The sequence below is a fragment of the Aotus nancymaae genome, unplaced genomic scaffold, assembly GCF_030222135.1.
Source record: "Aotus nancymaae isolate 86718 unplaced genomic scaffold, 86718_ANA_hifiasm-v0.15.2.pri h1tg000043l, whole genome shotgun sequence".
NCBI classification, from domain to species: domain Eukaryota; kingdom Metazoa; phylum Chordata; class Mammalia; order Primates; family Aotidae; genus Aotus; species Aotus nancymaae.
In genome coordinates this window covers 8,279,885-8,295,059 of record NW_026988457.1, presented here as the reverse complement: position 1 = coordinate 8,295,059, position 15,175 = coordinate 8,279,885, and the positions used below count along the sequence as shown (strand labels likewise).

Below are 15,175 nucleotides of genomic sequence, written 5' to 3'. Positions count from 1 at the left end.
TGAATAAAGGGGCAAGCAGATTATGTTAAGGGAAAAGAAAAGTTGGAATGAGAAGCCCAAACCACCAAGTTACTTATTAAACAGAGAGACAGACAGACAGAAACTACTCTTGGGGTTTCTTAGAACAACTGGTCTCCTGCATTTCTTTTGGCTTTCTGCTAGGCACATGAACTCTAGACACACCAGGCAAACTATCTACCTCAAAGTGAATTCCACTTCTAAAACCTGTTGTGAACTATCCTCCTTCTGAGAATATGCTTATTTTATTACAGACCTTAAAAAAAATAGAATTTCTTGGCTGAGGACTCATCATAATATCTCATTTATATTGTATTTTAAAATTTTTTACAGCAGCTACATGAGGCAGGTGGAGCAGGATTTTATTGTCCCTACTTGACAGATCAGAAATCTGAGGCTGAAGTGACTTGCCTAAGACCACATGGCTCATTTTTACAAAACTCAGACTAATTTTATAAAACTAGATTAGAACTCTACGCTTCCCTTCATTTTCTTTCTAGAAGTCTGTAATTAATTGACTTTTGTATTGAAGCCACCTCTTTTTTCACCTCTGAGGTTCAATATTTGCCAAGCTGGGTATAAACCAAACATAGATAATGGTTTTGAAAGAACCCTGGTCTCTCTATTTCAAGACTAGGACCCTAGTTATCCCTCCCTCAATGGAGTAAAGCTTTGCATTTGCTCACTGTTAGAGCTACCTTTTGAACAAGATAAGAATGAATTTCTATTTAAGAGCCAGCTTTATGTTTAGTTGCAGATATCAAAACCTAGGAGGTTAGAGGAGAGAATTTCTTGTCTGATACTCACCTTGGCAACTTCTGTTGCCCTGAGTAATGTCGCTTAAGATTTCTTAGCAGAGAAAACAAAGTTGATGAAGGTACTGAGTGTATAGCTATACAAATGGCAGTTCTGTTATTTTGCCTTAAAAGAAAGCATTTGTTTGAAAGAAAACAAATACTTTGTGGAATACACCTGGATTTGTATTCCTTGTTTGTCCCTGTTGCACTATTCCCAATACCCAGTGAAGGTCTTGACTACTAGCAGGTGTTATCTGCCTTGCTGTAGCTCCAGTGAATGACTGGATGAGTGGGAGAAGTGCCATCCTAGGCAGGCCATGCCGTCTCACTTTTTTGCTCCTCTCTGAAAAGGGACAGAGTTGTTTGGTTTTGTGCGTGTGCGTGTGTGTGCGCCTGTGTGTGTGTGCATGTGTGTGTGTAAGCTTTGCTTTCATGGTGCCGTCCTCAGAGGCTATGAATGTCTCTGAAGTTCTCTTTCCTGCCCTCAGAATTGTTATGAGTTTGTGATTTGTTGAATTGTTTAAACCCTTGTAGAGAGTGTTTCCAGTTTTCCACCTGTGGTTTTTCTTATGGTAATGAATCCTGTACACATACTGCCCCATTTGTAAGGAGTTTAAACCTTCATCTATCCTAAAGCACTATACCTTTTGAGTTTGGGCTATATTTAATGACTAAACCAAAATGAAGAGCCTGGCTCTGCTTTTCTTCTGATGTATTTAAAATTTTTCTCTTTAGATCTTTGTCGTTGTCTTGTAATATCTCAAAAGCTGTGTAGGTCTAGGAAAAGGTACAACTGCTTGCCTTATTCTTCTTTCTCTAGGAGCTTTATATCTCCTGTCAATGAATGAGGAATTTATGATAGAATGAAAGTGGATATATATATTTTCATCGTTAGAGCACATGATCACAAATCTATATATCTGTAATGTATGTCATATGGATTTTTATTGCAAATAAGAATGAAGTTTAGTCTGTTAGCCATAATCTTAGATTTATTTTAGAATAACATGAAAGCAGCCTCCTTTTGATTCTTAAATTTAACCTTACAAAAGATTAAAAGATTCTTAACTTTTAATCTTACAAAACTACATTTTTGGCTTGGTGCTAATGATTGATTGACTTTAATCATTCATAAAATATCAGTACTTTACAGTACTAATAGCTCAAGAATTATGGTACATCTCACTTACAGGTTAGCATTCCTAATAGTAATGCCTAATTTGTTTTCATCTCATGAATGTATTGAAAGAGTGCATTTTTATTGAGCAGATGAACTCAAACACTACCCAGTGGTAACATATTTTAAGATCATCTTAGGATTCATATGCTTAACCCCAGAATTCCGGGGACATTTCACTCTTGGCTTAGATAAGTTCTCAAAATTGAGCCATACTCAAAGGGCAGATCCTTCATAATTCAGACACATCCTGATACTTATCTTCCAAAGACAGGTACAGAAAATTTAAATATGTTTTAAACTCATCAGTATATGGGGAGTTGTGGTTTTCTTCTCCATGAAACGATTCTGCAGTTACGATTCTGTGATTCTCATGAGCTCAGAGCAGTTTAGCAACAGGAAAGGCATGCAGGCTGTGGCTCCATCTGCTCCGTCAACAAATCAAGTTTGAATCTGATTTCATTTCTCCCCCGTGTAGTTTCAGTTGTCTTTCCAGCTAACTGATCACTAAGAAAACCCAATCTTGTGAGCCTCAGAGATCTAAGTTGTCCTTTTATGTCTCCAAGACATCCTTGACTTGACAATGTAGCTCATTAAATCTTATTAAGCAGTTTGCATGTCCTACTCCTCTGAATGTCTGACAATAAACACAATAACAGCAAAACATCTAAGTAGCTTTACTAAAGCCTTTCTCCTCTAAATTGGTGGAGGAAGTAAGCAGGAACTGAGGGCAACTCTAGGTCTTTATAACTTCTAGCACCACGTCACATGGTGAATGCTGCAGCAGGAACTCTTCTGCAGAGAACCGAGTGGGAAGAGGGCAAACCAGCCTTTGCTATTAGCCAGAATAAACTATCAGAGCTTAATTAAGTAATTGACAAAGAACGTTCTTTGTTACAAGTTCTGTATACGTCATACCAGGCTAGTTTGGCTGCATTTAGCCCTTGCACAGAATAATGGATAACTGTACTCAAAAAGGCCACAACCCAAAGATGATACTGACTTTTGTCCCTTGAAGTCCTATGGCTCTAAGAGAAGTAAATGTAGAAATTTCCACAGTCTTCATAGGGACTTATAACACCACTTTGGCCCTCTTAGATGACAGATTTCAGAGGCCGGGGCTTTTCTGAGACCCTTTGATCAGCAGAGTGTACAAAACAAAGATCACACTTGTATATGATCTTTGTTTTTTCAGCTACCACAGACAGACCTGGGGATGGGGGCGAGACAGCAGGTGGGTGCTGCTGCAGGTTGAGCTGATGCTGGTTCCAGTTCCAGAGGGCACTGCAGGCAGGCATAGGAATAGAACCAAGAATACTGGTATCCAATCTCAAAAGTGAGGTGTAGCCTCAGGAAACATTTCAACAGTGCAATCATGAAACATGAGGGAAAATGAATTGTCCCCAAATGAATTGCAAAACACAAGACATTTAATTGAGAAGGTCTCAGAGCCTGCAATTTGATTTTGGTATATAGAACAGGAAGTAGTATTAGTTGGTGTGGATAAAAGTGATTTTTATTTTGTTTTGTTTTTGCATTGCTTAGTTTTGTTTCAAGGAATATTCATTCACGAAAAAGAGACCATTTTCGGGTTGATCCTGGAAACTAGAACTCTTTTAGCTTATTGATTTGTAGGGAATGTGAATGAGCAGCTGAGCTTAAGATCAGAGTATTGGATTCTGGGAACTCTATCGATTGCTAGAGTCCCTATACAGCAGGGGGAGTGTGTGTTTGGTAATTGATTCTATGCTAATAACAGAAATCCAAGAATCCCACCTCTGTCAGATATAAAGCTTGAAATTTGAAAGTTATCAGGGCCTATAAATTCATATATCCAAATCTAACATATTTTTGTGTCAGTAAAATCAATTTTCAAATTTTTGAAATATCAGATCATTTTCAAAAATGGGCATAGGAAGATTTCTAAAAGTAAACAACCTGTTTTTAAAAAATTATTTAAATGTATTTAACTTATCTTGAATCCACTATAAAGTATTTTTTATTTTAACAGTTAAACAACCCAATAATTTTCTTTCAGTGGTCCCATCTGCTCAGTCCATTTTTCCCTTCTACTTCTCTTTCCTCATTCTGTTGTCCATACCTCCATTATAATCCACACTTTCTCATCACTTAAAAAATACATACAAGGCTAGCCACAGTGGCTCTTGCCTGTAATCTCAGCACTTTCGGAGGCTGAAGCTGGAAGATTGCCTGAGGCTAGGAGTTTGAGACCGGCCTCAGCCACATAGTGAGAACCCATCTCTACTAAAAATACAAATAGCCGAGTGTGATGGCACACACCTGTAGTCCCAGCTACCTAGGAGACTGAGGTACAGGATCGCTTGAGCCTGGGAGGCTGAGGCTGCAGTGAGCCTTGACCATGCCACTGCACTTCAGCCTGGGTGACAAAGCAAGACCCTGTCTCAAAAAAAAAAAAGTTGACCGACCTACCTACCTACCTACCTGTCTGTCTGTCTGTCAAAAAAAGAAATCTAAATATCTATAATGTATATATTTATTTTGATATATATATATATGAAATGCTGGCATCCTGGCATCCTGGCAGGTGTCATTCTGATATCCCTATTCCCTCCATGTCACCACGCCACCCACACCAGTGTAGGAAGTGCCTTTCTTACCTCCACATTTGGTAGACCAGGCAAACTCTATCCTCCCTCCTGCATATGCCTATTTTGATGACAGTATATTTCTGCCTGAGTTTCTCATTTCCTCATAGAAACCGTATATTCTTTCCTTTCTTCTAAGAAAGGAAAGAATATACGGTTTCTATGAGGAAATGAGACCCTATTGAGATCTATTCAGACTTGATTCTGTGCTATGAATTCTGAGCCTTAACTCCCCAGAATTCATAGCACAGAATCAAGTCTGAATAGATCTCAATGGGGTGTCACCTTTTCTTCATAATCCTACTATTCTGAAGTAATTAGTTTAGTAAATACTCTGAAATATTTAATTTTGCCAAAGATTTGCAAGTATGCCTGCTTTCCTTACCATCAGCTCTTGCCTGGGTCACTGCCATAGGGTCTCTCCAGTCTACCCCATGTTACCCTTATCAGCGCATCCCATCATAGGCAGAGTGGTCCTTCTGAAATGCAAATATAATCATGTTGGTTGCTCCTCAGTTTCATAATCTTCCACTGCCCGTTTTTCTTCGATACCAAACCTTTCCTGTGGGCTAACAAGTCTTCTGTGAGCAGAGCCCACCCTCCCTCACTCTTTGGTCTCCACTCATGCTTTTTGTCCTCAGATGCCCTGTGCCAGAGCTGTCCTGGACATCTTGCACCTTCTCAAACTCACCTTGTTCTCGACTACCCCAGCGCTCCTGCATATGCCGTGACCTTTGCCCAGAATGTTCTGTGCTGCACATCTGCTTTCTGCCCTCCCCCTCTCCCCAGCCTTTTTTGTTTCTAGCCAGCACAAAGTGTTGACTGCCTGGAAGCCTCCCCCAAGGCTGCTGAGGCAGGTTGGTGCCCAGGTGTGGGCCCCTATTGGCCCCTTTGGCTTTCATTCCCAGCATTGGACACATTTTTAGCTACAAAATTATCTAGAGTGATTTGTTTAATGTCTTTCCTCCCCAAGACTGCTAGCTGTGTGAGAGCAGAAACCTTGTCTGCCTGTTTACCATGATATCCCCCAGAGCCTAGCACAGAGCTGGCACATAAGAGGTTCTCGATATGTATGACTCAGATATGTAAATTATATTAATATGTACTGTAATTTGAGATATAGAATGTATACTTTCTTCCTAACACTTATACAGTGGGGGTGCTCCCAGTTCTTGTTTTAATGAATAAATAATAACCATATATAACCACATGCTAATAAATGATGTTTTTAAGTATTTGAGAATAGTTTGTTTTTCTTAGGTAGTTTTAAACTGTTCTCTTTAAAGTCTCTTTCACAGTCACATTCTCCTTGAAAATCATTTCCTTTTGGCTAATGCCAAGGCTCAGTATCCATCCAGTTATCAGAATTCCAGACTTACTGTACTGACTTTAGTAAACTATAATGCCACTTTAAGAAAAAAGTTTTATTTGAAAAATTTCAAGACATAAAAGGGAAGAGAATATAATAATACACCCATAATGCAGACTCAGCAGTTACCCACATCTGGCTCATTGTGCTTTTCTCTGCCTTCCCACCGCTGCCCACCAGTGGATTATTTTAAAACAAATCTAAAATACCATTTTATTTCATCCATAAATACTTTGGTACCTCTCTAAGGTGAAGACTCAAAGAATAACCACAAAACCCATATTATACCTGAAAATTAATAATCACTTCTTAATATTGTCAAATATCCCATCAACATTCAGATGTCCCTGCTTATCTTATGATTTTTTAAAATCTGTGAGTTTGTAAATATCAGGATTCAACTTTCTCTTTTCCCTTTTTTTGGTCTGTTATTTAAATAAATATATATATGTATGTATGTATATATATGTTTTTTTTAAAGGAGTCATTTGTCTTACAGAATTCCTCCCATTCTAGATTCTGCTTATTTGTTCCCATGGTGTTCTTTAAAATGTTTCTTTCTTTCCAGAAATTTCTTGTAAACTGATGATTGATCAAAAATTTGGATAAGGGTTAGGCTTTTTTTTTTTCATTTTTAAGAAAAAGTGATTCATCTTTTTCCTCAGTGATTTGAGATGGCACTTTTACTAAATTTCCGTATTAATGATATTATTTTAAATTCTAAAGAAATGAAGAAAATCACTGTAGTTTGTTCCTAGTAAGCTAAACTCCTGAATCCCATTGTTTTGAATAATGATTTTGCTTCATTTTAACATTTTTTTTTTCCTCTCTCAGATTTGGCAAAAAGAAAAACACAGATTCGCTGTTTGTTTTTATAATCCCTGAAAATTTTAAAGGTATGTACCTGCTAAATTTAGTATTTGTTTTTTCTTTAAATAGAAACCATAAGGTCAATATTTAATATAAAGATTCTCAGGTTGTATTTCAGGGCATGGAGGTGATATGACTTTAACTGAACCACTGACAATGGAAAAACTGAATATTGTGATAAAATACTGGAAAACATGTCTCTCAAACACTGGTGAGTAAAAAATTTCTAAAAGTTTGAAAATTCTAATTAAAATCTTTGAAAACTATGTGTACGCAATCTGACAAAAACAAGCATAAATAAAATAAAGAGAGAAATATATGTTATTTGCCTGCAAAGAAAAAAAAAAACATCTTCAGAAGTTTAGAGTGTGTTGGCAAATACAGTGCTGTGGTAGGCACAGGGTTTTGAGTGGGGGGTTGGGAGCAGAATTGTGTAACTATTTTTTTCTATTTTGGTAGCTTAGCTACCATCATTTCTTACTCATTAAAATGGAATTAACCATGCTGTATCATTGCGTGATTATCTAAAAGCCAGGGGCACTAACCTACAATTGTATTGTACTTTCTACTTTGCAAAACACTTGCATATAAATTATTTTACTTCTTAAAGTTAATAGGGTAAGTTGTCCTTTCTATTTTACATTTTAGAGGCAAAGGATTAATGTCAATGCTTCAACTAGACCTCAGGTTTCTAAACTCTTTGCCTATTGTATTATGCAGATCATCGGTATCTAAACACTTAAACTAATTAAATTAGCTTTCATTCGGCTTGTGAAAGGACAGACTCCAATTACGGAAATTAAATTCTACTGGAATCATTATTGGTCTGTGACTATTTTTGGTCTTTCTAGGCCTGGGATACGAGATAAGAAATCTTTTAAAATTAAGATGATGTTAAATTGGGACAATTATTGATCAAATGGTACAAGGTTTTGGTTATGTAAGATGAACAAATTCTGGGGCTCTAATATACCACAGTGTGACTGTAGTTAACAACGCTGTATTGTCTACTTGAAATTTGCTAAGAGGGTAGATCTTACGTGTTCTCATCGCCAAAAAAGGTAACTAGATGACGTGATGGATATGTCAATTAACTTGATTGTGGTGATTATTTCACAACGTACTTGTGTATTATCAACTCAAGTTGTACATCTTAAATATGTGCAATCTCAAATTCTCAATTATGCTTTAATAAAGCTGGGACATTTTTTAAAATAAAATTATAAGATTTTTTCTTAAAGTGGGCCTGAGAGACACTTCCTGGATTATCCTGTGAGAATGATTATGCGGGATTCAGTGTAACACTCCTTTCTTAATGTTCTTTTTTAATATTCAGATGAATGAGTCTGTTTGTGACATTCCAGTGGCTCCCAGACCTTGCATTTCCTCCTGGAAATGGCCAACCATGGTGACCAAGGGCTTTTGCAACCTCTTCTTATTTGGTTCTTGGTGAAACAGAGCAGCTGCTCATCACCCACCCATGTCCTTCTGTTGGTTATGACCACGTCAGCTTCCAGTTGTCTTGTCTTTGCTCCAAGGATGAGCAGCTGCAAAAAAGGAAAAAAAATTTTCAGATGCTATATTTTGACATTGCAGCTGCTTATTGAAGACTCATGCATGGTTTTTGTCTCCTGACATTTACCTATAAATAGGAACTTGATAAATAAACTCAGTTGAATGTGTTTTAAGCACACCTGTTGCTAAGTTACTAGAATCTGGTTTAAAGGTATGGGGGTGAATAACATAGAGTATTTTAGTTTTTGCTTCTAACCTAGGTGGTTTTATGCTTCACAGAAATCTGTAAATTGCTTTTAGTTTTAAAAGTACTGCTTTGTAAAATCGATTGAGTAAAAGACGACAATCGCATTAAGGATTAGGGCTTGTGTGTTTGATTAGCATCATCTCCTTAAGTGATTTTATAAATAAAGAGTCCCCCTCTCAAAACTTTCAGTTAAGACTGAAAATGCTACTGGGCCAGAAGAACCTGGATTGCTCCTGCAGAGGTCTTACAGCGAACACCTGGGATATTTTTCTACTAATCTATTTGCCTGGTTAGTTTTTGTACCTTTTCATAATAGCAATGTTTTTAGAGGACTTACTGATTGTGGCTATTTTGTGGAAGAGGGATGCAGTGTTTGCTCTACTTAAGGATCCCGAGCTGGCACCATGGGTACACATTGCAGAAGTATTCACCTCAATAAAAGGAAATACTTCGTAAACAATTAGAGTTGACCACAGGGGAGCAGGTCAAATTGTAAGGTAGTGAATTCCCCATTATTGGGGAATATGATCAATATTAGAGTCTGTGTTATCACTAAGCAAAGTTAAATCACAACAGTGGTACTTAAACTTTGTAAAAACAGTGAATTCCTCAAGCAGAAATTTTACGTAGAACCCCAATATTTAAACAGATAAGAACAGTCTCACCTGTTATACACCTACCACTCAGCTTCTTCCTGTTATCTTTCTTGAATTCATGAACCTATACCCCCAGTTACTGAAAATCATCCTTTAAAAAGGATTTAGTTTCTTTTTCATACCTCATGTAGCTTTTGGAATAGCATTCTTTGGTATACAAGGCAAGTTTTAGTGTGTGTCTCTGTCTCCTTGTGTGTGTGTGTGTGTCTGTCTGTCTGTCTCTCTCTCTCTCTCTCACACACACACACACACACACACACACACACACACACACACAGATATTAGAACTGGCATTCAAATCTGCATTGGGTAGGCAGTTGAACCGGGGATCAGACTCTTCCAATGCTAGTATTCTTATAAAATTGAATTTTTGTGAGTTTCTTCCCTTCACTTTAAGCTGATTTCCAAGGAGGTTTTAAGTACAGCCTAGGGATACAAAGAATGGACATAACTGCTGAGGGCATGGGTACTGATGATGGTGAGAATTTTAAGTTAGTCACTTCCAGAATTTGTAGAATGTGGCCATCTACTGTTTTGAACAAGAAAGGGACTTGGCAGTCAGTAAGTGTGGTTAAACCGAAGCTGACTGGTAACTCAGAGATACCAACAGCTTTCTTGGTCTTATTTAACATTTTAATCTTGAAGAGGCTTGCTGTGTTAACCCTTATCTAGGATATGGGGTTGGGAAAGGTTTTGGAAGGCTTCCTGATTTTCTTACATTACTTGAAACTGCTTTTCTTTTTAAAAAGGTTTTTCTGACTACATAGTATGCATGTGCTTTTTGATCTCTACTCATCTTGAATCTTTCTGTCTTTCCTCAGCATCCTACCTCTATAAATAAAAATTTCAAATCAAGTTATATCTCTTAGGATAGAGGAAATAGGATTAGTTTGCAAGTTTCTTAGATTAATATATTTTTAAATCAGAATACCTAAAGAAGTTCTGCAAAAATAGTAGAGCCAGAAAATGTCCATTAAATGACGAATTTTTTTTTTTTTTTTTTTTTTTTGAGACGGAGTTTCGCTGTTGTTACCCAGACTGGAGTGCAATGGCTCAATCTCGGCTCACCGCAACCTCCACCTCCTGGGTTCAAGCAATTCTCCTGCCTCAGCCTCCCGAGTAGCTGGGATTACAGGCGCGCACCACCATGCCCAGCTAATTTTTGTATTTTTACTAGAGACAGGGTTTCACCTTGTTGACCAGGATGGTCTCGATGGCTTGACCTCATGATCCACCCACCTCGGCCTCCCAAAGTGCTGGGATTATAGGCGTGAGCCACCACGCCCAGCCTAAATGACAAATTTTTAAATGGAGGGAACCTGGGCTTTGCTGGTTGGGTTGGACTAGGGTGTATCTTGACCTTCTAATCCTTTATGTTTTTTCCTATAATGTACTTTTCCTTCTGAAGGGTGGATAAAGTCTATATGACTTTATATATATGGGGTGTGTGTGTGTGTGTGTGTGTGTGTGTGTGTGTATGTATATATGTTATAGTCATAATTGATGAGGTCAGAATGTTTTAATCCTGCTTATATCTATTGTTAACAATTTATTTTAGAATTTTGATCAGTCATTGAATTTAGGATGATTTTGGTAATATATTCTTTTGAAATTTTAAAATAAACATTCTGCACCAAATATATAAGATAAGGTGCTTTGACACTATTGCCCCTTTGTATGAAGCAAAAGACTTAGAGAAGCATCCTTTGTTTAGTATATTGGTGTGTATTGTTTAATTTTACCTGATGATTTTCCCTTTTAATGTGTGGTATGATTTTCTCTTGTTTCTAGCCCTGAATCTCTAAGAAATGGCAATGGGCTTGAATTAAATGCTTCATTGTCAGAGTTCGAGAAAAGCAAGGAGATTTCTCTTCTTCATTCAAGCAAGGAAAAACTAAGAAGGTGAATTTTAATATAGCACTTTTTAAGCATTATTGTTTTGTAGGGAGAAATTACTTTCATGAATTTTATAATTTTTTTTGTAATATTATTAAAAGTATAAGTGAAACTAGTAAACTCACAAAAATTCAATAAATAGATGCCACTCACTCAGCCATGTAGTCATTCAGTAAACATTTCTGAGTCTGCAGTGCGTGCCAAGGAATGATTGGAGAACTGAGATAAAAATAAGTCTCTACCTTCAAAGGTGTTCTCAGTCTAGTGCTCAGACAGACTTCTAAATAGGCTATTAAGTAGAAAATGATGCTTTTTAATACATCTCATGTTGAGAACACAAAGTAAGGACATTAGGAAAGTTTTCTAAGACAGAATAAGGGGACATCAAAGGCTTTCTTGAGATGGCAGTAACTAAATTGAGCTTTTGACAAGTTTCTATTAATTTGATTTGGAAGTCAGGGAAGGGTATTTTATTTATATGGAGGGAATAATAGGTACAGAGGCTGGCAGTCTTAGAGAGTACAGTGACTTTATGGAACTGCATGTATGTCCATATGGTTGGCTATCAGGACACCAGCAGGAAGAGGCAAGAGATGAGAGGTAGTAGGTAGGGGCTGGATATTTCATGCTATGAAATTTGAACTGTAACCTGGTCTGTTGGGCAGTTACTAAAGGATTTTAGCAAAGGAGTGATATGAGATTTATACCTTAGAATGAACACTCTAATAGGATGTAACACAGTGAATTGTGTCTGGAGGCCAGAAGGAGTCTGTGATAAGAAATGATGATTTCACTTGAAACAAAGGGAAACTTGAGCTTTGCCATAAATGAACACTTTTCCAGGACTAGACAAGTCTTACAAATTCAGGAAAGGTAGACAGGCAGTTCTCAGAGAGTTCCAAGTTGTCTCTGGCCCAGATACCTTTCCCTGTGAGTCCTTATTTGCTTGAGACACATTTGTACAAAGGAGAGCCTCAGGTAGACATCTGTACCTTGTTTCCAATCTTAGAGGGAAAATGCTGTCTTTTATCATCACATATGATATAAGCTATAGGCTTTTGTGCATGCTTTTGTATCAGCTTAAAAAATAGTTCCCTTTTAGTCCTAGTTTAGCATTTTATCATGAATGGATGTAAAATTTTGTCAGTCTTTTTTTCTCTAGTAAGATGATTATTTCTCCTCTTGTTTGTTAAGATGCTGATTATGACTGATATTTTTTAAATGCAAAACTTAACTTTGTCTTAAGGTATACTTAATTTTTATTTACTGCTAGATTCCATTTGCTAATATTTTGTTAACAATTTTTGCATCTATGTTTATGAAGGATATTGGTTTGTAGTTTTCTTACAATATCTTTATCTCATTTCTGTATCAGGGAAATGCTGGCCTTATAAAACCAAATGGAAAGTCTTCCATTTCTGAAAGAATTTGTATAGAAATGGTATGTTTGATAGAATTCAACAATGAAGTCATCTAGGCTTGGAATTTTCTTTATGGGAAAGTTTTAATTACAAATTCAATTTCTTTAATGATTATAGGACTAAACGGCCTATTTTTTCCTATCTCAGTTTGGTTAATTTATGTTTTTCAAGAAATTTGTCCATTTAAGTGTCACATTTATTTGACAACATGATCTTATTATCATTTTAACATCTATAGGTCTGTTATGATGGCTTTTTCATTCCTGGTATTGATAAATTGTGTTTTCTGCCTTGTTTCTTGATCAGCCTAGCAAAAGTTTTCTCAGTTTTATCAGTTTTATTGATTTTTTTTCAGTGAACCAGATTTTGAGTCATTGATTTTCTATATTAGCCCATTTCTTTTATTTCATTGATTTCTGCTCTTTGTCTTTCTATACTTTGCTTTTATTGATTGACTGATTGCTTGAGACAGAATCTTGCTCTGTCACCCAGGCTGGAGTGCAGTGGTGCAATCTCAGCTCACTGCAACCTCTGCCTGCCAGGTTCAAGCGATTCTCCTTACTCAGCCTCCTGAGTAGCTGGAATTACAGGCATCTGGCACCACACTCGGCTAATTTTTATATTTTTAGTAGAGATGGGGTTTCACCATGTCGCCCTGGCTGGTCTTGAACTCCTGAGCTCAAATGATCTGCCCATCTCGGCCTCCCAGAGTTCTGGGATTACTGGCGTGAGCCATCGCTCCCGGCCTCTATACTTTGCTTTTTTAAAAAAAGGTCTTTGAAAATGTGGCACATATACACTATAAAAAGAATGCGTTCATGTCTTTTACAGGGACATGGATGAAACTGGCAATCATCATTCTCAGCAAACTAACACAGGAACAGAAAACCAAACATCACATATTCTCACTCATAAGTAGGAGTTGAACAATGAGAACACGTGGACACAAGGAGGGGAATATCTCACACACCAGGGCCTGTGGCAGCGGGGTAGAGGGAAAGAGGAGGGACAGCATTAGGACAAATACTTAATGCATGCACGGCTTAAAACCTAGATGATGGGTTGATGGGTGCAGCAGACCACCATGGCACGTATATACCTATGTAGCAAACCTGAACGTTCTGCACATGTATCCTAGAACTTAAAGTATATTTTTAAAAAGTCTTTGTAGGTAGAAACTTAGATCATTGATTTTAACCTTTTCTTCTTTTCTAATATAAGCAGTTAAAACTAAAACTTTTCCTTTATAAAGGTTTTTCTGTAAGCATTGCTTTAGCGGCATCTCATCAACTTGGACATATTTCCACATCATTCCATATCATTCCATATCATTCCATATTTCCATATCATTCACTTCAAAATATTTTCTCATATCCCCTGTGATTTTTTTTTCTTTTCATTAGTAACTGTTTAGAAGTGTATAACTTAAATGTTTGGAGACTTTCTAGGTATTGATTTATAATTTAATTCTGTTGTCATCTGAAAACATACTATGTAAGTTTTCTGTCCTTTGATATTTTCTGAAACTTGTTTTATGGCCCAAAGTATGGTCTGCCTTGATGAATGATGTTCCATATGCATTTGAAAAGACTGCATTATTCTTCTGTTTGGAGGGTGTAGTGTTCTATAAATATTAATGAGGTAGAACTGCTTGATAGTGTTTTTCATATATTCTGTACCCTTATTATATTTTTGAGGGTTAAATTTTTCAGTGACAACTCTTTATCCCTTTCTTTCTGAGAGTTTTTGCTTCATGTAGTTTGAGACTCTGTTAGATGTCTGTCTTGCTGAATTGATCCACTCATCTTGAGGAAATGATAATGCTAATTTATCTATCCTAGTACTCCCTATCTTAAAAAATCTACTTTGATATTAATACAGCTTTCTTGTGATTAGTATTTGTATGGTTTTTTCTAACCTGTATGTGTCTTTATATTTAAAGAGTGTCCCTTGTAAATAGCATGTAGTTGAATCTTGTTTTTATTTTTTATTTACTCATTCTGACAGTCTTTGTGTCTCTGTTGTTCATTTGGAATGGTTAGCTCATTTTCATATAATATACTTAAGTGTGGTTTTGGATCTACAATTTTTCTATTTGTTTTCATTAATCTATTGTTTTCCCTTTCTTCGCATTACCTGCCTTCCTTTGGATTTACCAAGTATACTTTAACATTTCTTTTAATCTCTTTTATTGATTTTTTAGCTAAAACCAATTTTTATTGGTTGCTCTAGGGATTATGATATACATCCTTAACTTACCATAGTCTACCTTGAATTGACATTATGTCCTTAAAATACAACAGCATATTTCTATTTACCTTCTTCCACTTTTTGTTATTGTTGTCATATATTTTACTTTTGCGTATGTTATTGTGTTAGTTTATTCTTGTGTTGCTATAAAGAAATACCAGAGACTGAGTAATTTATAAAGAAAGGCATTTAATTGACTCATGATTCTGTAGGCTGTATAGGAAGCATAGCGGCTTCTGTTTCAGGTGAGACCTCAGGAAGCTTACAATCACGGCAGAAGGCAAAGTGGAGCCAGTGTGTCACATAGTGAGAGGAGGAGCAAGAGAGAGAGA

At 36.7% G+C, this 15,175-nt stretch overlaps 1 protein-coding gene across 1 annotated transcript in view; it reads left to right on the top strand.

Moving 5' to 3' along the window:
- Window positions 1-15,175, top strand: part of SOHLH2 (spermatogenesis and oogenesis specific basic helix-loop-helix 2) — a 43,988-nt gene that overhangs the window by 13,788 nt on the left and 15,025 nt on the right. The window contains exons 3-6 of the mRNA XM_012465514.2: window positions 6,823-6,884; window positions 6,965-7,069; window positions 8,810-8,909; window positions 11,068-11,178. Of these exons, the coding sequence (XP_012320937.2) occupies window positions 6,823-6,884; window positions 6,965-7,069; window positions 8,810-8,909; window positions 11,068-11,178 (378 nt within the window). The remainder of the gene's footprint in view (window positions 1-6,822; window positions 6,885-6,964; window positions 7,070-8,809; window positions 8,910-11,067; window positions 11,179-15,175) is intronic.